The sequence below is a fragment of the Desarmillaria tabescens genome (genome assembly GCF_030435595.1).
Source record: "Desarmillaria tabescens strain CCBAS 213 chromosome Unknown EV420scaffold_43, whole genome shotgun sequence".
Lineage (NCBI taxonomy): Eukaryota > Fungi > Basidiomycota > Agaricomycetes > Agaricales > Physalacriaceae > Desarmillaria > Desarmillaria tabescens.
This window is the reverse complement of record NW_026848342.1, coordinates 45,471-66,399: the sequence shown is the minus strand read 5'-3', so window position 1 is coordinate 66,399 and position 20,929 is coordinate 45,471. Positions and strand designations below refer to the sequence as shown.

The following is a 20,929-nucleotide window of genomic DNA, read 5'->3' as shown; positions in this document are numbered from 1 at the left end:
GGCTAAGGCTTCAGCGAGCCTTGGCCCGGCTTGGTAGATAGCACTGTAAGCACGCCGTGGCACGGATCCGTCACTATGTAGACATACGCTTAAAACAACTTAAGAAAAATAGCATGTCACACTAACGTTTCTTACTAGGATCAACTGGTTTCGAGAACACATGCGACAGACTCTAAACTCAACTATATATCTCAGCTGAACTGTCGCCTTGGTTTCACTCGCTCTCCCGGCTACGCGCCGGATTGTAGCTTACCGCGTGTGAGCACTCCTTCCGAGTCTGTCGCAAATCCAACGATATAGTAATTCAACTCACATCCATTGGGACACCCCCTTCTCACTTCTCACTTGGTAGGTGACCCATGGCGCCACTTCTCCACGAATTCACGTTTATCTGACGTGAATTCCTTGCGAATGATTGTCTGAGGATCCTCCGCTTCATCCTTTTCCATGGACACGCCGTTGGCTCTCCATAGCCAGCTCACAAGAAATGCCGAGGCATCGATTGACTCTTGATCGGGAGACGGTGCAACTGGTTCAAGTCTCCGCTGTTTCGATGGGATACAGCTGTCAGATGGATTGCGTTCATCATCCTCAGAGAATTCTTCTCGTTTCACATTGATGTTCGGAGGATAGTAGCGCTGAAGATTATACCGGTTGAGAGTGGACAAACTGTCTTTATCCAGCCATAGGTGAAGGGCGATGCAACCATAATAGAAATGGCAGATGAAGAAAGGGGGGAAGCTAGAACAGTCGTCGGGCATTCGGATGAATTTGTTGTTCCACAATCGCCCTACCACCATGTAATCTGCTAATCGGACGTATGCTCCCTCCACCAGCATCTGAAACTGGAGGTAGATGTGCTCCGTTGTGTGCTGCAAGGACTCAGGAAGAGGTGGAGGTGGGTGCTCCTCTGGATACAAAACATCGTCCATTGTCATGCACGAGTTTGGAACCTCAAAAACTGAGGATAAGCGAAAGAAGGACAGTAAAAAGTAAGGCCGCTCACATAAAGGAAGGCACTGGTTTGATCTATCAGTCCAGCTGCATGAATTCGTGAATCCATGAACAAAGCATTTTTTTGGCATCGTCTATACCACCGTTAAAACGGACCTTCTCGTTCAGTCCTCGGGCCTGGACTACCGCATCAATGTACTAAAAAACATAAATTCGCCGTTTATCAAAGCAATAAGCGCGCGTACCTGCACCCCCTTTCGCATGGGGGAGGATATGTGCCGCTTGGCAGTCTTTGCTGGTAATTTCAAGCCAGCCAGGGTGACCATACATATTATCCAATACTCCAGGCTCTAGGATGACACATCTCCTGCCATCTCGCATATGAACCGTTTCCCTGTTGTGCAGTCGACTCTCTCCAGCATAGTCAGATGTTCTTGAATCCCCGCACTGAGCATCAGCGATATAAAGCGCGGCTGAGGATTGTATCAGTAGAACCATGACAGAAAATCAGTCATGCTCAAACCCTCGGTCACAAAATCATAGATTTCGTTATCAGCAACCGGTCTTAGCATGTCCTCCGACTGGAGATCACGCCCGTCTTGGCGCAAGTACCCATAGGTACCTGTAATGGCAGTGGCAACGTATAATAACCATTTGCGCCCTCTGCGGGCAGAGGCGTTGATGATGGCAACTGGGATTTGAAGCCGTAGAAAACGCTCATTGGGCGGTTTGTCGACGGCCATTCCGAGGGGCATTGGAATACGAAGAAAGGCATACGTCGGGACCTCCAATTCTAACAGCACGGTTCGCTCTAGCTCGGGAAGTGATAGGTTGCTCAAACTTGTCATGACGGTAAACTTGCAAGACGCAGTTATGATGTCATTGTGAAGAGTGCCAAATCGGGAAGCGAAAAAGTCACCGAAAGTTACCAGCTCTGCTTCGGCTGCCCTGCCCTGCCCTGCCTGCCCCTGCTTCAGACTGAACGTCGTCTATCTGGATCCTCTCGTGCCACTCTTTCCTCTGAGTCTGTTAGGATCAATGCCAGCAAAAACAAGACATCTTTCGAAGGATTTGGACCGCGATGATACCATGGGTAAATGATGAATGCGTCAGTTCTTGGAGTATTGCTGGTATATAGGTGCGCTATGCCCCCACCTCTGTTTCCTTGAACATTTCTGTATCCCACCAGGTACAAAGCGTCACCGCGACTAACCGAACCTACGGCTCAACCGAACAGCAGTTCCTCGTCATAGCATTTTGTTTTCTAGAGACAACTGTGCACGATATCTTGCTGATGTCTTTTGCCGTTGCTGCGAATATCTCTGGACATCCCTTCGACAAGTCGGTCCTACTAGACTCAAGAATGCACCTATGAATTGGTCGACACATCTCCTGGTTCTTCGAACTGAAGGTCGACCAAGTATCAAGGTCTACATCCTGTGTCCTCACACCGCAACAGAAGTCGAAACTAGACCTGAGGCCTGAAGGCCTAGACATTCATACCTCCATACGTCTGTTTTATTTTTGGTGTAGAAACCACCGCAATCTCCGGTTTTGTCCCTGGGATCATGTCGCAACGTTCAGGTACGTGCTCAATCAATTTACTGAATGGCCGGTCTATATGTGTGACTGATGGCCGGACTCCTTAGCGCTCAGTTCAGAAAGGCGCCAGGCGAAAATAGCGACGATGCTACGCTTGTTCCAGACCGAAGATCAAGCTACGAACAAATTTTTTCGGAACAATGCTCTACCAGCTAAAGGCAGAGCGGGGTCCGTTTCATCCGATGCGTCAAAGTGTCAGATGACTACGTGCATCCTTCTGCAGCCTATGCTTGCTAAAACACATTGAGCCAGGCTTTCTGTCTGGCGCTCTTCGTCATGCAACTCGCAGATAGTTCCGAAGCTCTTACTTGTTTTCTCTATCTCTGCAAGGGCTTTGGCTTAGTGTGCGTGTACGAGTAAGAAGAACCTCCTTGCCGCCATCTCTCCCACATCCACAATGCTGCAACTTGATCAATGCCGGGGATCATTGGCACCCCCCTTAATAATGACACACAGATGGAGGCATGCTGTGGTTAGTACCAGGTCAGTTACATCAGCCGCTATGCATGCTTGATTCTTAAGACACTTTTAGGTCACCCGTATCTCCATCCGCTGCGGTGGAGGGGCAATGGTCAAAAGCCTATGCATGACCGGCGAGTACAATTAGACAGTGCTGCCCCTGCAATAATCTTTATATCTTAAACATCACAAATTTGATCCCTCCCCAAGGACTGAGCCTTACGACTCCGCTAATGTTATGCAACGATGCAAGCCTGTCATGTCAGGAGATGATCCCGACGTCTCAACTCAGAATGCTCGCTGTCCCCGGTTTTATGAGACAACGGAACAAAAAAAATGATGCTTCTGACAATATCCTTTTCATTTGTCGTGCCGTTTTTGTGTCGATGCTATCTCATATGCAACGCAAGAATGGTGGCCTATATTAAGATTGGATCGAAAGTATGTCGCCGTCACGAATAAGTCTTTGCCTCAAAACCCAGAACAACCGTCATCTTGACGTATAAACCTAGGCACACTAAATGGAGGAACAACCGGCGTTCGACTTCGCTCTACTTCCGACTCGAAGATCAGGTTTGGCTCACCGAAAAAGGGCAAGATCATCGCCTTCGTCTTGGCCAAGGGCTTCAGTTACGGCATCGAATGATAAAGACGGGCTGACTCATCGCCGTGGATTGGTCAAGCGTCGAGACTGACATCAGAATTTTTCGCTGCATTTAACCTCAATCATGCACCGGTAGAGCCGTTCAAACCCCCCTCCGACACCTACAACGCTCTGGAATATTCCGAGAGATCGATAATGTGTTGTCCTCCGACTTGTAAGTGGTTGTTCCATTCCCAGCACTCAGAAACTGCCATAGGGAGCTGATTCATTATTTTTCTTCTCTTTCGTATCATCTCTCAGTTAGGCACGGGTACCATCAGCCGGAAGCTTCTCACCGGAAATAGAACCCATATATAAAGGCTACTCCACCTCCTTGAAGGATTAATCTCTCTTTTCGCGCCAGCCCATGGCGTCCCTTGCTCTAGGGAAAACACTCGGAGCGGTGTATATCGGAGCTATGATGGCTGCTATGTGAGTTTCTCAATTAAACCTGTGATCCGAAAGGGTCTAATGATGATCCTCGCCAGTCTTTTTGGGATCACCATCCTGCAAACCGCGATATACTACCAAAGATTCAGGAAGGACTGGTGGGTGTACAGGTACTCCGTAAGTCGCTCTCTGCGTAGTCGCCATTGGTCAGATGCTCACGTATACAGGTGGCGTTACTCTGGTACCGCGTTTCGGACTCGGATGCAGATACAAAATTTGACGATGCATATTTAGGATCCTTGATGCGCTACACGTCGCGCTGAGTACGCATGCGCTGTATTTCTACCTGGTGGAGAATTTTGGTAATTTGGAGGTTCTGAATGAAGTCGTTTGGTACGCGTGCACTTTGCTTTGTCTGACGGAAAACTCAATGCGAAGTTCCATCCTGACAGGAGCTTTAAGGTGAGTCTTCTTGGCTTTCCGAGCTTGAGACTGGTAATTCGGTTCCTGACCAGCCACTGTAGCTGCAACTATTATTCGATGTAAGCAATTTATTGCTTAATGTTTTCCGCTAACAATCAAAGTCCAGACTTTGACTGTTGTAGGCGTCCAAACGTGCGTATCTACCCCACAAGTTGGCCTCGAGACCTGACTCTGCTCATAGCATATATGCCATACGGCTATGCAAATGTGCGTAAACGTTCCATACTAATTTCTTTGGCTCATCATAGTTTAGTGGGACGCCACTTTCATCGGACCGTACCTTTGTTTGTGGTATGTCCGCTCGCTGTCAACTTATACTTGTCGCATTTGACGGGGTTCTCACCTTCTCAGGTGCTTGTCGTTTGTGGGGGATATGGTAACTTCTTCCTCCGTTCTCCTGTCGCTTACAGTTAACGTCCGAATTTGAAGTCGCAGGAATATGTGCGTGTGCTCGCCTTTTCTCGTTACCGGTGATCGTGGTTGCTCATATGGTTTGCTAGGTGTCTGTTACGACGTGTAAGGATCAACCTATTCTCCTACAGACTTCTAATCTAGACGCGACTAGACAGATTCGTGATAACAGGGTTTTCGGATATCTCGTCCATCTCGGTACGTGTACTCAACGTCGGACGCATCCAAGGCCGATTATTGAATACGAACAGAGAACTATCATCGCGGCCTTCTCTGCAACAACCGCAGTTGATTTTATAATATCCGCCGTGATGTGCTACTATCTTCAAGTGAGCAAGACCGCTGTGCCTAACTATTCCAGGTAAGCTTCGCCCGGTGTTATGGAATCATGTTGCTCTTATTCTTCAGCATGACCACGACGCTCTTGGTCTTGATGCGACTCGTCTTAATTTCGGGACTTGCTACAAGGTGCTTTTTTCCGGTCTCAAGTATCCGAACGCACAAGCTGATGGGTGGATAACTAGCACATGCTCGTTAATTACCCTCATTACGGTATGAGCGTTCCTCGTTCCTTGCTATCGGCTTCGAGTAAACCCTATGCCAAGTTTCTTACATTACCGAATTCCCTTGTCTTTCTTGGGTTCAACTTCATTCTGCCGAAACGTAAGTCCCCCTTGCCTTTTCCCTATGAGAAGCTCTAACTGAATTCAAACTAGTGTACATAAACTCGCTCTTAGCTATGTAAGTGCCGTTCATGACTGAAGTGCGGCGGTCAGACCTCACCTACATATCTGATTAGGCTCAATGCGCGCAAAGAGCTTCGAGAGTTACCTACTGAGAATTCATCGGACGGCGAGACGCTCTTGACTGCCCTCAGGTTCAACAAGAATTTCGGCGATAGCACGGGAGACCAGGTTCGGGTCACTTTTTCCTTTTTTTCCTTTGATGAAAGAGTAACTGACCAGTCCGGATAGAGCAGACGTCTGGTCGAATCGGGAGATGTAGAGCTTGGCACGGCAACCGTGTCGTGATAATATTTTGGACTGTAGGTTTATATCAAGGTATATCGAGAGGACGTTTTGGTTATAATGAAGTACTACGTGAACGATTGGCCCCGCGTTTTCCTGGAGCTTAGCAGCTTGAGCTCAAGCGAGGTTCACAAAAGCATCGGACTTGAAGCTTGAAACCGTTACAGCAATTGAATCAGATAAATTTTGTCTTGATTCGGAGTCAAGCTAAAGATGGGTCCCTGCAATCGAGACGTCAAATACATCAGTCTGAGCTCTCGCTGTACTTCCTATCTCGATCTCAGTGCTCTCTGTGGCTCTTACTACAATATTCGCTAGTCTCTAGGCGGGAATTTTTTGTGTACAGTTACTACGACGTATAGATAATACATGTGGTTACAAATTCTGGTTCTTTTCTTCTCACAGATGTTGACCAGAATAGCAACACCTCTCATCTACCTCATCGCTAACAGGCCGTCGTGTTGTATGTCTCAGGGTGCTATTAAATCATTCGTGGGATTCTCAAAACGGCATCCACCGTGTCGTAGTCTCGTGATGATTGGATCAACTGAGGGCTTCTTGGCCAGCGCTTTCTCAAGCTCTTCCACGTACTCTGCGCACACCTTGCAACCTGTGGCTTAACGATGTCAGGATGAGCATATGGTAGTGAATTCTCTATCATCTTTGCTATGTAGCTGATTCGTAACAGGAGGAAACTCGTACGTACGAGCACCGACAACTCAAGTTACGCTAAGTAGCCTGGCGACCCTCGTAACATCCTTAAAGCAACAACAAGATGTACAGTCAACTGAAATCGAACGCGTCAAGCGTCGTGTTCAGCGCCTGGAGAAAGAGAATGAAGACCTACGTGTCGAGAATAATGATCTGTGGAATGAAATCAACAAGGTGAGTTCGTTGTCGCTTTCTCAGCGTGCTGACACTGACATACGAACAGATAAAGGAACCACGATGTCCTCCTGAATTGTGCGATAGAATCATCGACTTCTTGCACCGTGACCATAAAGCTCTCGAAGCGTGTAGTCTAGTCTGCAGAGCCTGGATTCCCGCGAGTAGATTCCATCTTTTTGAGTGCATCCATTACGGAGTACTAGCATGGTCGTCGTCTCGAGCCATGGTCGACCTCCTCGACAGCTCTTTTTGCACGTTATTCAAATATGTACGTGAAATCACTATCAGTGGCAACACGGATGATTGGTATTCTGAGCCCGTGGGGATTCCGGAGTCGTGGCTGCAGCCACTCGCTCAATACCTCAACCGCTTCACGAGCATAACAACTCTTCATCTTCAGTCTATGACCACCACCTCGATACGCTACATCATCGACTCACCTAACTTCACTTCTCGTATCACAAACCTGATGCTCTATAAAATTGTCTGCTTTACCTTCAACGACCTCCCTTATATCTTATCATATTTCTCCAAGCTCGAAAGTCTTGACTGTAGCGTCCATTGCTGTGACATGTCCGGTGATGATTGCACTTGCTTGATGTACACAGTGGATATGTGTATGGAGGCATTGGCTATTGATGATTCACCATCTCCGCCCCCCGCGACACTACGGGTCCTCTTGACTATTGACAACAATAGCAGTTGTTACTCAACAGTGAGGACTGCCCTGTACAATTGGCTCCATGTTGGTGGTCACCCAAATCTGCAGACCTTGTGGCTTGGATTCCTCTCGCACGAGTTCCGTGATGAGATAATGGCATTGTCGTCATATCTCCACGGTTCTGGTGCGACACTCAAGCATATCAGTTTGGGATTTAAGACCGAAGAGGCGATAGGTGCGAACTCTTTCACTAAAATGATCTAAATCCTTGTAGTACTCATGTTAAATTTTGCAAGATCTTTTCTCTACTGAGTTTGAGGCTCTTAGCGGATGCACTTGTCTGGAAACTCTCCACATTACGGATGGAATTTGGTCCTATGACATGGCCCAAAAGAAATTTCACCGTTCGCTGGTCAAGCTACCAAAGTTCCTTCTATCGCTCCCGATAGCATCTATGAAAAAGCTGACCTTCGATATCTCATCCCCGTGGCCACCGTTTCCAAAACCAGAGCAATTGCCAAACTCGTATAGTTTTGTCGCCATTGACCAGCTCTTACATCGGTTCTCGGTCTTGGAAGAGATAACGTTCAAGATGGATAAGGTACAGGGAGAGCTACCACATGTCCTCAGGAGCGATCTGCCAAAGTGCGAAAAAAAAGGTGTTTTGAGGATGTGCGATATACGATATTAATAAATGTATCGAAAATGAAGATGAAGGATGAGGGAAAGTGGCAGCCGCCCTGGCGGCGTGGGAAATATTTTGCGGATTTCGGGCTGATTTACCGATGCTATCTTCACCAACACCTGCCTTCTTTTCCTGTCGTCGTCGGCCTTTCTTGATTGACTTTTTATCTTTCACTAATTGACAATATATTTCCACCCTTTCCATCCTTATGGTCTCTAATCCTTTTACATTAATTTGTCTCCGGTGCCCATGCACGAACCTAACACTTCGGCTCCCATTCTTCGTGCTCTCAACTTGTGGACAGCTGTACTAGACATTAATGATGCCTCATACTTGCCCCGGAATCGATGTTCGAGTGAAACATTTTTCACGTGGAAAACTCGTTTTCAGTATATCTAACAAGCACTTAGGTAATACCAGTCAGTTTCTCTCGTCTCTCATGTCTGATTCTTCTTCAGATCAATCCCAAGTTTCAACATCATTACTCGAAAGGTATCCGCCATGCCGACCGGGCTCAGTCCTATGGTCAGCCCCGTCTTTATCTACCTTTCGTCTGTTACGGGTTGACTTACACCTATGTAGGCTCTTTTACAGAGGGGAGAGTATGAATCCCAATCCTCTCAAATTGCCTTGTGGGACCCACGCCGAACCGTCTCTAATCCAGGGGCCGAGAAAGGCCGTCAAGCCCTCCATGAATGACATGTTCACTATTCCGGTTCTAAAGTGGCTTGAAGACGTGGTATACAACACCCCCTTTTGGTCCATGGATCCTAGAATCTGACCTTTCATTCGTAGGAAGAGACGGGGGAGCAGGTTTTCCCTTTCGTCCCAGACGCTCGTCTACACAATATGACACTACAGGCTTCTGCATTATTCAATAGCTACCGGAGAAAATCTGTATGCCGCTTCAGATGGCGTGATTACGATACTACCGATGCTTTCCCCTACGAGCTTCATGTTGCCCGTGCGGTCAATTTTGCACATGATCTTTATTTAACCGCCGCAAATTCGACGATGGGGACGGACCAGAAATTTCCCATGCTCAGTTGGGCGGCGACGTACGATGCCTTCTTTCACTCCATCTGGGAGGACATCCTTCGAGAGCGTGGTTTCCAGCTCGAGTCAGTGGCTGATCTTCTCATTCGCAAACCTAGTAAACCTAATTGGAACCTAGGTTCAGACCGGTGTGGCCCGTGCTATACCTACAAGAAACCTCCCCAACTACATATACCACTGCTCCAGACGTGGTCATAGCATACCGGGGTGTCCCTCTCTTCATCATCGAATACGTGAAAACTCATCCCTCCCTCTTGGACGAAGGTATCCTTCCTCACTTGAGACACCTGCGGGTTTCTATGCAATCAGCCCTGGTCGGACGCAACGAGCTCCAGCCTGTCTTCGGCTTGCTAATCTATGAAACATCCGTAATAATGATGGGGATTGGCTACATTCGTGGAGATCAGGTACGATCTTTTTTTAACCTCTTCCACGCGTTCTTCTGACACTGTCGACATAGTTTTACTCGAAGATGTTTGGTGACCGAACTTCACCAATGTTCCGCATGAACAGACCTTTTGAGACCTTGGCTCTTCGCATGACCATTCTCAACTTGCGCTCTTACGCGCAGCAGATATCTAAAACCGAGGCTGCGAATACCAAAATTCAACCTATACCGTATGGATCTCCGGGATATAATCAGGCGTATCTTGGTCTATTCCCTGTCCTTATAGACGACCAGTCAAATAGGTCAGTTTTTGGCTAGATCACTCGCTGTTGACAGTGTTCTTATGAAAGATAGATTAAATGATATAGAAGCACTTCAATGGATGCTCTCTCGACGGATACGACTCAATGGCTCTGTCAACCCGAATCATGGGCTTCGAGATACGTCCAGCTCATGGATATCGCTATTCGTCTGCTGTGATATCCCGGCTGATTTAGATGTGGGCTTACATTCAAATCCTCCATGATTTGTTTTGATTTTAGTTTCATAGGACGCCTTGATTGATCGCTGTACGCAATATCTCACCCCACGACAAAGGATGGCCCTCGACGACCTCAGTCATGAGCATCTGCAAGCATATGAGTCGCTCCGTACCGACGGGTTGGTCACATCCTCCGCCGAACCAGACCAGGTGTCGTTGATAGTAGACATACAGCGGACCGCCTGTTTCTTCGCTAGCGTTCAAGATACCTTTGGAGTCAACTTTAAGGATGAAAAGCCGTGCCCGATACGGTGGTCGATTCTGTTCAACTCGTTTCTGACGGTAGCGTGGACAGATATAAGGTTCCAAGGTCCCAATATCGTTGAGTTTCAGTCAGTCTAATTCTCCGTCACCCTCGTATCATTATCTCATACCATGATCATTGTAAGGTGCTACCCGTCCTGGTCAATGCATCGCAGGGTCAAGAGCAATACCATTCTAGACGAGGATCCCAACCAAATAGTTCCAGACGCAGCATTCATCGTCAAACCTGACTTTGTCTTTGGTGATGCAGCGTTCTCTGAGTATTCATATGAGGAGCAGTCTGAGTTTTCCGATGAACTCTCGGTAGTGGTAAACCCTTCAATCTACGCGGGGGAGTCAGAACATTCCGAAGTTCCTGTCCTTATAGTGGAATACGTGAAAAACTATAGCCCGCAAGGACGGAAATCGCACCTGGTCCACTTGTCTATGGCGATGAAATCTGCGATGGGTTTACTCCGCGCTCTGGCATTGCCTCCTATCGTTCTGGGACTTCTTGTGGATAGCTTTCGTATCACTGTCGTCTGCTGTTCGGAGTCAGGGGCTGAAGTTCGTTCATTCCCATCCATGGCCATCCTTAAATTAATCTCCTTCTTCTCTGCTAGGATCTGGTCACGGAACTCCCCGAAAAGTACGATTTTGACCTGATTAAACCGGTAGACGTTTTTCGACTACGGCGGTGCATGCGCAATGTTTGGAAGCTTGCACACGAGATTGAAAGATTGGATCGGGCTGCGCACGTTCAAGTAGAAAAGTCGATATCCTCAGGCACGTTTCCTTGGTGGAAGGCGAGTTCAGATCGACAACTGGGTAGTACCCAAACGAAGGATACCATCCGTGGCTGGTGTGAGGATGTTGCATTCAAGACATCCCCTTCTCTTCACTCTGATATTTCGTTACGACGTATCACCAATACTTGATTCAGAAATTCTCGATTTTTGTTTATTTATTAGATTATACATACGTTCTTCGCACCGAAGAAGTTCACACGAGTGCGGGACTCGATAGGTTCGATTCAACTCTTCGTTTAGCATCTTCAGCTCAGATTTTTACTATATAAACTAATTCAAGCGATACTATAAGCACCTTCAAGCAAAGCCTACGCCCACCTATATGGCAGCTTAAATTTGCAAGACTCTACCGTCAAGTATTTTTGGAGGCTTCAATTTGAAATTATGTAATATGAGCTTGAATCACAACCATCATCATCAGCTCAAGCACCACTGCAGGCAGTCTCTTCCTCGAATTGCTTACCTGCCTAGTTGTGCTTGATCATGGCTTGTGTTTCGAAGTTCTCATAGTCCAAGCGTGGCTACACAGTCCCTTTCCGGGACTGACTGTCTGGTCAACTGTGCTTGACCATGCCCTGCGTTCTGCTGGTTCAACTTGTTCCGTCGCTCCATTGCTTGCTTCCCGTTTGCTTGTACGTGAAGGAGTGTGGCCATGATTCGGTGTTGTGTATTTGAGCATTCCAAGAACGTTCTTGCAGCGTTCTTGTCTACATATCCTGTACCGCTCCTTCCTAGTCGTCGAGCTTGTCTATCACTTCAAATGAGTACTACGAGGAGCGTCTCTTATTCAACAGTGCGATCGCTATAGTGTGGGATGACTAGTGGCCATTGTACATGGCCCTCAAATATGTCGGGGCTGTAGGTCTGGCTGTTCCTTATTGTAACCTTGTGCCGGTACGAATGTCACTGCCGATACCATCTCGTCGACTTCTCTTATGCCTTTGCGTCTCTCTCGGCGGCTTTCTATGTACCGCTTCGAGCTAGAACTCGGTTTTTGGAGGCCTTCGCAGACTTTGATAACGTCGTTCCACACTAAATACATTAAGCTTACAGAGCACGCTAAGGAGACAAATCCGCTATGAATCAAATAGATTCCTTAAGTATGCCGTGGTTTTCTGACAATGTGCCACTACATTGAACTACCGAGCAGACATTTTAACATCAAGTCCTCCATTTAACGGTATGACCACAGCCAGCTCATGTCGGTCTAATCGGTTTAAACCGACTCATGACGGGAATGTACGTGACCATTTACACTTGTGAAATTTTCTTCTTCAGAAGTATTTATATTTATTTTCGTTCGTGGGGCACCACTCTCACCTTATTCATGGGTTTCCCCCCTCCAAGCGGGCTACAGCCCTTCTCAAACCTTGATGGCCAATTCTGCAGCTAGCAATAATTCGTCTTCTGGATCCGCTTCTGGGAGCACGACGTATTATTATTCAAGACCCAGGCGTCGGAAACTCAGTCGTCGTAGGTTGGGTCTCAAGGCTCAAGTGCAGACAAGAGGTAGGTACAGTCCTTCGATGATAGTCCTTCTGGCTAACGCTGCTTTACAAGGTTATGATCCCTCAGACTATGAGCAAAAATATTCCGAAGACGCCAAAGGAGAAGAGATGGGACTTTTTGCGAGGATATGGAGAACTTATTTGGACGAATGCGCGATCTTTGATGCGGAGATGGTAGAAGACTGGAGGGACGGATTGGACGTACTTCTCATTTTTGTGCGTCGCTTTCTTCTCTGTATGTCACTTTCTGACATGATGATCTGTAGGCTGGGCTCTTCTCAGCTGTCGTCTCAACATTTGTGGTTCAAACGTCTCAAAATCTCCAGATTGATTATGGTGAAGTTTCGGCAGCTCTTCTATTCGAGATTGTCAGTGTTCAACGCGCCATGGCCAGTGGAGCATCTGTCGATCTTGTTCCTCGCTCTAACCTCACACCCTACACACCCTTCCATCCCAAGACACTCGATTCGTGGGTCAACGGGCTGTGGTTCGCGAGTTTATCACTCAGCCTTTCTACAGCTTTAGTCGCCGCCCTGGCAAAGCAGTGGATTCACCAATACGTATCAGTGCCATCGGGAACGCCTCGTGACAGGGTGCGTGTTCGCCACGTTCGCTACATGAACCTCGAAGTCTGGTACATACCCATGATCATTGGCTTGCTCCCTGTGCTTATGCATATCGCCTTGGGTCTCTTCCTCCTCGGCTTGGTTATTTTCCTCATCCCTCAGAGTGGTGAAATTGGGGGCACGATGGCCGCTATCGTACTCGTCGGTTTCTCCGCATATGTTAGCACCAACTTCCTCCCTCTCGTCTATCCTCAGTGTCCATTCAGAACACCGCTTTCTGAATTCTTGTACTTCGGCTTCGGCAAGGTGTCTTCGGCATACCATCATGTTATCCTTCATACCTTCTCCACATACTTTTCTTGTACCGACCCGCCTCAGCCCAGAACTCGTGCAAAATCATTGAAGGACGCTGAGCGTGAGGCGGTCTATAAGATGGACGATTCCCCCGATATCCAAGCAGTTGCTTGGCTCCATTCGATTTCTTCCAACCCCACTGTTCAGAGCATCGCCGTGCAGTCTACCAGCTGCCTTCCTCTGAAATCGACGGGCCTGATCAAACAAAAGGAGAGTATGATTGAGTCTCTGCGCCAAGGAATTGAAGACTGTATCGACATCCGTACCGGCGTTCGCTCAGGCATGGACGGGGATTTAGAGCGATGTTTACGGGCCTGCCTGCATCTTCAACTTCCTGCGAATTCAGGAGTGTTGAATCCTTTGTTCACGATCGTCATGGACGGTCTCGCCAAAGAGAATCCTCGTTCATCACGTACCACCCTTCTCGCTGCATTGAGATATCAAGAGGGCGACGATGCTAATGTTATAGCATACCTTCTCAAGTCAATATCATCAGAGCTGGATGAGCAGCCGGTGATATGGGCCAACATTCTCTGCAATGTTCTTACACAAGGCGACCCATTCCATGGAGACTCTGCCGGTATTCTCTACAAAGCTCTTTTGAATGCATTCCCAAAGACATACTGGTCGTTTAATTGGGTAGAGCCTGCTATAGGCTTCCGTGCTCCCGCAATGTATTCAAAAGCTGGATGCCCAGATATAGAGATCTGCGACACGGAATGCGATGCCCAGGTTAGCCTTACTTCCGCTATTTCGTCCTGTCTGTATCCGCTTCTCGGCAAGTTGTTGTTCTACCACTTTTCTCAAAGTGCAGAAACGGAGGCAGGAGGAGAGAATTCTTCAGCACGTTGGTCTGACGTACCTATACCCCTACAACTCTTGCTATCTGTGCTTCGTTCGCCACATGTCGAAGATGCAGAACTATTACATGACGTCTTGGTTCATCTTGAACTCTGTGTCACGACCCTGACAGAACTGGAAGCACAGGTCTGGAAGCCAGACAAAAGACATACATGCCGCATGATCGTTCAGCACCTGTATACCGTAACGCAGTACGCGTTTGATGCCGGTTCTCATATCGCTTGGTCCCAGGCAAATCAGCGATTCCTATGGGAGATTTTTGAGGACGTCCTCAGCACTTCACCCAGCCTAGGCGATCCAGATTTCGTCGAACAGAGCCTCAGATGGTGGACGTCTGCGAACGAGCAGCTCATACATTTTGTGGTCACTGGAGATCCTTCCGAACCGATACACATCTACTCTCTGCTGGCAAAAACATTCCAGCTGCCTGTCCTCCCCTCGTCCATTTTCATAAATGCCTGTCGACGAACACCTGTTTGACCGAGTCTGCAGTGACGTTACTAAATGGCCTCACTATATAGACCAGTTCGTACTGCTCTTTCAAGGATATCTCGATCACTTGACCACCTCGACGTCTGGGGACTCGTACTCCTCCGGTATTCTCCAGCGAGCCACAGACGATCTATTCAGACCTAGAAACCTCATTAATACATTCAAAGTCTTGGTCAAGACTAATGATATTCAACGCATGAAAGGCATAGGGTGTCTGCGGCCTAATGCTTCAGCATGGGAGGTTTTATTTACCACGTTTGACGACCGGGTGTCAGATGTCGCATTCTGGGAGCCGTTTGTACAACCCAATGATGATCTGGCGGTGTACAATGCCATAGTTTTGGAGTTTAGGCAGAACTGGGAATCCGAACGGCAGGTTTCGGATTGAACAGCCTCAGCCTGCTGTAATCTTGTTCTAGGTGAACACGTCGCCAGCCTTGCGGGAGGCTCGTTTTTAGGCGACAATGTAGCATGAGACGGTGACAGAAATTCCGGGGAGCGTAGAGTGCCTAACTTTATTCAGTAAATCATATTCTACGATCCACTTACGTTCCAGGCGGGTAGCACTCAAGTAATCGATGTATTCTGGATTTATGCCACATTAGCCGATATAACAGACCACGATATCAGAGAGTGGACGCTTGTAGGTTGGTCGTGAAGAATTTGACAAAGCCTTAGAGGGTCCGGTCTAGAGCGGCCCGACCTCAGTGATGACAAATCTCGGCGAGACCACTTCATTCTTCCTTCGCACCGCCATGTCGCGTCTCGTTTGAATTGGTTGCTGTCGTGACGCGTAAACGGTTTACCATTTGCATATACCTATTACTTGGAGCATATACTCTACTTTACCCCTGCTACCGGAGCGCCGACCAAGGTTGGAACCAAGTAGGACAGTTGGAGCGACGAAAATGCATGTTTACCGGAACGAGAGAACTTTTAGTGAGTATTGACGATGTTTTCATCATTCTGTATTGAATATCACGTAAATAAGGATACTTCCATGCTCTAAAAGCTGTCTTTGTTCGCTTCCACAAAACTCTTCAACGTTCTCTTTCCGGTAACCTTCTTCTCCGCAGCGAATATCTTTTCCTCAACACCGTTGGCGTTCAGGTCATCCATAGACGAGAGCATGGTAGCGTAATCTTCAGGGAGACCGAAAGCAAGATATCTCTTCTTCAACTCTTCGATGGTGATGCGTGTGTGAGTAATCTTCCGGTCAAGTACCTCTGTGAAGATAGCAGCAACCTGGTTCGACAGTCAGCTGTGATGGACTAGATATAACTTGGACGAGGCGTACATCATCATAAGAAAGCAGTTCGGGGCCCGTGAGGATATGGTCCGTGTTATGGCTCTTCTCATCCGTCAATGTACTAACAGCCAAATCCGCAATATCATCTGCAGATATGAACCCAATCTTCCCATCTGCCGACGCGCTCACAATTGTGTTTTGTTCCTTGATGCTTTGAAGATGCAGTGTCAAGAAATTCTCTGCAAAGCCCAACAGTCAATCATCGAGTTTTTGCTACGGTTTGCAACATACCAAAGAACCACGAAGGACGAATGACCGCGTAATTGACTTTGAGTGATAGCAGATACTCGTGCACTTTCCCCATCGCTGGGTATCCGGGCTCCAATGTAGATGCACTGAGGAGGACAAAACGCTTGACACCCTTTTGCACCGCCAGATCGATGAAAGGCTTCATTGGAGGGAAGACGTCCGAGGTACCTGCAGGTGCGACGAGGTAGATTCGGTCGATGTTCGGGTCGGCGGTGAAGGCGTTTTCGAACGTCGACGGGTCATACCAGTCAAATTTGACGCCCTTGAAGGGCTCAGGGACGACGCCTTTGCGAGAAGTGAGGAGTACAGGTTGATGAGCATCTTTGAGAAGGCGGGCGATGCGCGTGCCTGTCTTGCCAGTTCCGCCGGTGAGAAGAATTGTCATGATGAGGCTACTCTGTGGTATGTGCTTGATATGGTTCGTAAATACTATGTAGACAGCTCACGATGGTCCTTTCTATTAGGTTTTTTAGGTTACCAACCTAAGTCTGAGAATAGCCAGCATAGGGGCCCGCCTGATTCAGCCGCGTAAGCATCGGTATGTCAATGGAAGCCCCATTTGTCAGACGCTGACATACCCATCACCAAGTCTTTGAAGCCATTGGATATTGCTTTGGTACAATGACAGAGATTGCTACCGTTACTACCACCACCACTTTACCAAGAGCGCCAGTCGGAGATGAGCTTTGGGTTCGAAATGGCCTGAAATAGCCTTCATGTTGGTCACTATGAGGTAAGTGTTCTTTCTACGTTGTCCAATTCCTTTCTAATGCTTTCCTTTACTTCCTTAGTTGCCCAAGAAATATATACGCCCGTCCGCTGTAGGCGAACCATATCCTTGCTGCTGAATCCGCAATGGTGCATCACAAGCTCCAAGTTTTCCTGCACCCACCGCTGATGCATGTATGTTGGATCATCGCTCGCAATCGTAATCCTAACGCCCTCGTCCCAGAGTCGTTTGATATTCCCAAATACATACTCTGTTGAGAGCCGCCGATGGTAGGCGTGGGGGCATAGTGTGAGTCCTAGACCGCGCTGCTTGATTATCTGGATCAGCTCTGGTCGTTCGATGGCGTTCAAGCCATGGTCTATGCGATCGGCGCCTTCAAGGCCGCCAACACAGTTGGTAGCGACCTCGCGAATGTGTTCGTGCGTGTCCTTCTGCCCAACATCGCAATGCACCGTGATCCAATACCCGTCCTTCCGGGCTTGGGCGAAAACGTCTTGGAAAAGACTTGGCGGTCGGTCATACTCATTACTATCCAGACCTACAGCATGAAAGACATGCTTAAATCCTCCCTCGAGCGCCTCCTTATATGTCTCCATCGCAGATGATGGGTCTACGTCCCGTAGAAAACACATTGTCCAGTCCGCCTCTACGCCATATATCTTCTTTGCATCCCCCTTTGCTCGTTCAAGTCCATTCATCACAGTCGCGAGGGCGACACCCCGTCGAGTATGCGCCTGAGGGTCGAAGAATGGATCTGCGTATCGTACTTTCATCTCCGCTGCCTTGGCAAAATACTCCATCGCGAGGTCGTAGAAGTCTTCTTCGGTTCGCAGTACCTCCATCCCGCCATAGTAGGCTTCGAGAAAGGTCGGGAGGCTGTTATCGCCTTGCAATTCTCTTCTGTGGTTGTACATTGTTGCGTACGATGCGACAAGAGACTCGTACGTTGGATACGGCAGAGGGATTTGGTTCTTCTGCGCGAGGCGCCATCGCAGAGACGGCGACAGCGTGCCCTCGATATGGACATGTAGCTCAACTTTGGGTAATTGGGAGATAAATGTTGAAATGGAGGTGTCGATGCCAGCCATATCGCGGTGGGCCGTCGTAGTGGTATCTAGGCAGGAGAGTTGTGAAGTACATGTGGTGCAAACGGCAAACCCACGGCAATTAAACTGCGGACCGGGTCGTCCGATCCGCGGTATGTCCCGCCTCTTCGCTTTTTTATTTTGTTTTGAAGCTTACATATCCTTTAGCTCATCGACTATCAGACATGGCTCGTGGACTATGATCATCTATCCATAGTCCACCGACTCAAATTTGACCACTTCGAATAGCCCTATCAGATTCTACAAGCGCCGCATGACACGCTTCTGAATTCGGTAATCAATCAACGGAGGAGTACTTGTGATAACGATAACGACTGCATACAGTACTTAACACCGCTACTTCTAACTCTGGAGTGCCCGCTCAGTTGGTCTTTGCCTCCTCTCCGTTCTCCATGGCTGATGCCACGTCAGTCAAGTCTAAATCCGCTGACGTCGAGTCCAATGTCTCTATCGATGCTGACCTGGCGCGAAAAGTGCTGCGGAAAATCGATTGGCGACTCCTCCCAATCATGTTCATCACGTACAACTTCAACTTCATTGACAAGACTATTCTTTCCAGTGCATCAGTGTTCGGCCTCAAAGCTGATACGGTGTGTTGTTTGTCGTCTTTTCCGAGGGGCTATTACTAAAGAGAAGGACAGGATCTAGTGGGACAGCAATACAACTGGGTATCCAGCGTCTTTTACTTTGGCTACCTCGGCTGGGCTTATCCTACGACGCATCTAATCCAGCGACTTCCCGTCGGCAAGTACGTTTCGATCAACACAATAATATGGGGCACCCTAGTCGCGCTCACCGCTGCATGTAAGAACTTTGGTGGTCTCGTTACTGTTCGATTTCTCTTGGGTGTGGCGGAGGCGACGATCACACCTGCATTTGTATACGTCACATCGATGTGGTACACGCGAGACGAGATCCCGATCAAAACTGGGGCATGGTTCGCGGGGAACTCGTTTGGGGGTTTGGTGGCTTCGTTGGCGGCTTATGGCATTGGCAGGATCGAGGAACCGTTATCTCCATGGCAGTGGCTGTTTATCGTAAGTTGTCATTTTTCCTATATCATATTCCTGGTGCTCATTAAGTGTAAGATTTTTGGTCTCGCTACAGGCTTGTGGGGAGCCATTATATTATTCATTCTTCCAGATTCAATAGAGTCGTGCGGATTTTTGAACGAAGAGGAGACGAAATGCGCACAGGATAGAGTTATTTTGGCTGGTATGGGAAAGGCTTCAAAGGAAACGAGCGAGTGGAAGCGCGAGCAGGTCTTTGAATGCTTTTTGGATCCAAAAACTTGGTTCTTCTTCGCCATATCTATATGCACTCAGGTACACTCTTTTCTTTTCTTTGCTCTGGCGGCGTCGCTAATAATGTCTTGATACTAGATACCAAACTCCGGTACTCAGAACTTTGGTAATCTGGTGCTGACGGTGCGTGAATTTCCCTGTATTCTTAGCTCACAATTGATATTGTTTCCTCAGGGCTTCGGGTTTACCAACCTTGAGACAACTCTTGTCGGGTTACCTTCATCGGTAATAGCGTTCCTGACAATTCTTTTAAGGTACGCCTTCCGTAACTGATTTTTACGTTTCTGAGTTTGGTGTACTTGCAGTGGCTGGATCGCAGGCCGCGTTCGTAATATATCCACCTTCTTAATAATTCCCATTGTTGCTTGCCCCGTTGTTGGTAGCGCTCTGATATATTCAGATGTCAGCAACGGCGTCAAGCTTTTTGGCTACTACCTCCTTTCTACAGGTAATGCCATTCTCTTTGTTCACTTCCACCGCTAATCTCTTTCACGGTGTAGGTCCTGGAGCCCTTCCGCTCTCCATGTCACTGATGTCTGCCAACTACAAAGGCGTAACGAAGAAGATGACGATGACGGCTCTCTTGTTCACTGCGTATTGCACTGGAAACATGTACGTCCATCTTTGAACTTCTCTAGTACCTTCTTCTCATCCCTCTCAGTGCCGGACCTCAGTTCTTCAAATCCTCGGAGTCACCTCACTACCAGACAGCGTTTCGGACGATCATGATATGTTACGCGTTGGTTGTCGTGGAAGCGCTGGGACTGAGGTTTTATCTGATTTGGGTGAATAAAAGGAGAGATATTCTGGAGGGAGATGTGATGGATGAGGAACTCGATGAAGATGTGACGGATTTGAAGACAGTGGGGATGAGGTATCGACTGTAAAGTTCACTGATTTTACGACTGCCATAAACCAACGACTCGCCTTTCTCGCCAATGGTGATTTGCAACAAATATTTCCTCGGCAACCAGGTGGTACGACAAGTCAGTCTGCGCGGTCAAACAAGAAAGTCGTTAGGTCGGTCAGCAATAAAAGCGTGAAGAAGAGGAAGAAGACATAACAAGCATCAGGTTCTTGTTTCATGATAATAAAGTTCCATTGAAGTGAATTTACTACTCTTATTGTAATTCACCGCTAAGAACCTGAGGCCTGAGTACCAACGTGTCATCGACATGAGCCCAGCGCCTCCCGTCTAAGTCTCATGGA

General features: G+C 47.9%; 7 protein-coding genes across 7 annotated transcripts; 5 read left to right on the top strand and 2 right to left on the bottom strand.

Annotated features, from left to right (window-relative positions):
* Window positions 1-131: 131 nt before the first annotated feature.
* EV420DRAFT_861427 (uncharacterized protein) lies at window positions 132-1,274 on the bottom strand. Its single transcript, XM_060483762.1, has 3 exons — window positions 1,200-1,274; window positions 1,007-1,152; window positions 132-953 (listed from the first exon to the last, which is right to left on the bottom strand). Exons 2-3 carry the CDS (start codon window positions 1,061-1,063, stop codon window positions 342-344), a joined length of 669 nt encoding a protein of 222 aa, XP_060326230.1. The 5' UTR covers window positions 1,064-1,152; window positions 1,200-1,274; the 3' UTR covers window positions 132-341.
* A 2,563-nt stretch (window positions 1,275-3,837) lies between these two features.
* On the top strand, window positions 3,838-6,208 carry EV420DRAFT_861323 (uncharacterized protein). Its single transcript, XM_060483760.1, has 20 exons — window positions 3,838-4,090; window positions 4,147-4,225; window positions 4,276-4,289; window positions 4,343-4,441; window positions 4,501-4,510; window positions 4,573-4,590; window positions 4,638-4,663; window positions 4,713-4,738; window positions 4,785-4,822; window positions 4,883-4,907; window positions 4,961-4,972; window positions 5,032-5,047; window positions 5,101-5,140; window positions 5,194-5,303; window positions 5,351-5,410; window positions 5,467-5,494; window positions 5,548-5,605; window positions 5,659-5,683; window positions 5,742-5,856; window positions 5,922-6,208. Exons 1-20 carry the CDS (start codon window positions 4,026-4,028, stop codon window positions 6,075-6,077), a joined length of 1,020 nt encoding a protein of 339 aa, XP_060326229.1. The 5' UTR covers window positions 3,838-4,025; the 3' UTR covers window positions 6,078-6,208.
* Window positions 6,209-6,922: 714 nt separating this feature from the next.
* EV420DRAFT_1246316 (uncharacterized protein) lies at window positions 6,923-7,144 on the top strand (the record flags this gene model as incomplete). Its single annotated transcript, XM_060466693.1, has 1 exon — window positions 6,923-7,144. A coding segment is annotated over one exon (222 nt), but the record flags the coding sequence as incomplete, so codon positions are not given.
* A 1,223-nt stretch (window positions 7,145-8,367) lies between these two features.
* On the top strand, window positions 8,368-11,200 carry EV420DRAFT_861334 (uncharacterized protein). The gene is made up of 9 exons (XM_060483761.1): window positions 8,368-8,614; window positions 8,663-8,729; window positions 8,787-8,943; window positions 9,000-9,325; window positions 9,379-9,667; window positions 9,721-9,950; window positions 10,003-10,147; window positions 10,199-10,521; window positions 10,579-11,200. The coding sequence occupies exons 1-9, from the start codon at window positions 8,524-8,526 to the stop codon at window positions 11,096-11,098; spliced, it is 2,148 nt and encodes a 715-aa protein (XP_060326227.1). The 5' UTR covers window positions 8,368-8,523; the 3' UTR covers window positions 11,099-11,200.
* Window positions 11,201-12,767: 1,567 nt separating this feature from the next.
* Window positions 12,768-13,474, top strand: EV420DRAFT_1275982 (uncharacterized protein; the record flags this gene model as incomplete). Its single annotated transcript, XM_060467935.1, has 2 exons — window positions 12,768-12,965; window positions 13,016-13,474. Coding segments are annotated over 2 exons (657 nt in total), but the record flags the coding sequence as incomplete, so codon positions are not given.
* Window positions 13,475-16,365: 2,891 nt separating this feature from the next.
* EV420DRAFT_1567728 (uncharacterized protein) lies at window positions 16,366-18,451 on the bottom strand. The gene is made up of 3 exons (XM_060474136.1): window positions 17,435-18,451; window positions 16,563-16,741; window positions 16,366-16,508 (listed from the first exon to the last, which is right to left on the bottom strand). The coding sequence occupies exons 1-2, from the start codon at window positions 18,222-18,224 to the stop codon at window positions 16,722-16,724; spliced, it is 810 nt and encodes a 269-aa protein (XP_060326225.1). The 5' UTR covers window positions 18,225-18,451; the 3' UTR covers window positions 16,366-16,508; window positions 16,563-16,721.
* A 180-nt stretch (window positions 18,452-18,631) lies between these two features.
* EV420DRAFT_860897 (MFS general substrate transporter) lies at window positions 18,632-20,829 on the top strand. The gene is made up of 8 exons (XM_060483757.1): window positions 18,632-19,006; window positions 19,058-19,453; window positions 19,505-19,741; window positions 19,799-19,843; window positions 19,895-19,974; window positions 20,026-20,168; window positions 20,221-20,332; window positions 20,382-20,829. Exons 1-8 carry the CDS (start codon window positions 18,809-18,811, stop codon window positions 20,605-20,607), a joined length of 1,437 nt encoding a protein of 478 aa, XP_060326224.1. The 5' UTR covers window positions 18,632-18,808; the 3' UTR covers window positions 20,608-20,829.
* Window positions 20,830-20,929: the final 100 nt, after the last annotated feature.

Bases quoted from the DNA above. Each gene is read 5' to 3' on its own strand.
- EV420DRAFT_861427 (XM_060483762.1), bottom strand. From the start codon at position 1,063: ATGGATTCACGAATTCATGCAGCTGGACTGATAGATCAAACCAGTGCC. The intron at 954-1,006 runs GTGAGCGGCCTT...TCAGTTTTTGAG, and splicing joins AAACCAGTGCCTTCCTTTAT to GTTCCAAACTCGTGCATGAC.
- EV420DRAFT_861323 (XM_060483760.1), top strand. From the start codon at position 4,026: ATGGCGTCCCTTGCTCTAGGGAAAACACTCGGAGCGGTGTATATCGGA. The intron at 5,141-5,193 runs GTACGTGTACTC...GAATACGAACAG, and splicing joins CGGATATCTCGTCCATCTCG to AGAACTATCATCGCGGCCTT. The intron at 5,857-5,921 runs GTTCGGGTCACT...CGGATAGAGCAG, and splicing joins GCGATAGCACGGGAGACCAG to ACGTCTGGTCGAATCGGGAG.
- EV420DRAFT_861334 (XM_060483761.1), top strand. From the start codon at position 8,524: ATGATGCCTCATACTTGCCCCGGAATCGATGTTCGAGTGAAACATTTT. The intron at 8,615-8,662 runs GTAATACCAGTC...ATTCTTCTTCAG, and splicing joins TATATCTAACAAGCACTTAG to ATCAATCCCAAGTTTCAACA. The intron at 9,668-9,720 runs GTACGATCTTTT...CTGTCGACATAG, and splicing joins GCTACATTCGTGGAGATCAG to TTTTACTCGAAGATGTTTGG.
- EV420DRAFT_1567728 (XM_060474136.1), bottom strand. From the start codon at position 18,224: ATGTACAACCACAGAAGAGAATTGCAAGGCGATAACAGCCTCCCGACC. The intron at 16,742-17,434 runs GCGGATTCAGCA...TGCAGGTACCTC, and splicing joins GGAGCTTGTGATGCACCATT to GGACGTCTTCCCTCCAATGA.
- EV420DRAFT_860897 (XM_060483757.1), top strand. From the start codon at position 18,809: ATGGCTGATGCCACGTCAGTCAAGTCTAAATCCGCTGACGTCGAGTCC. The intron at 19,975-20,025 runs GTACGCCTTCCG...GTGTACTTGCAG, and splicing joins TTCCTGACAATTCTTTTAAG to TGGCTGGATCGCAGGCCGCG. The intron at 20,333-20,381 runs GTACGTCCATCT...CATCCCTCTCAG, and splicing joins GCGTATTGCACTGGAAACAT to TGCCGGACCTCAGTTCTTCA.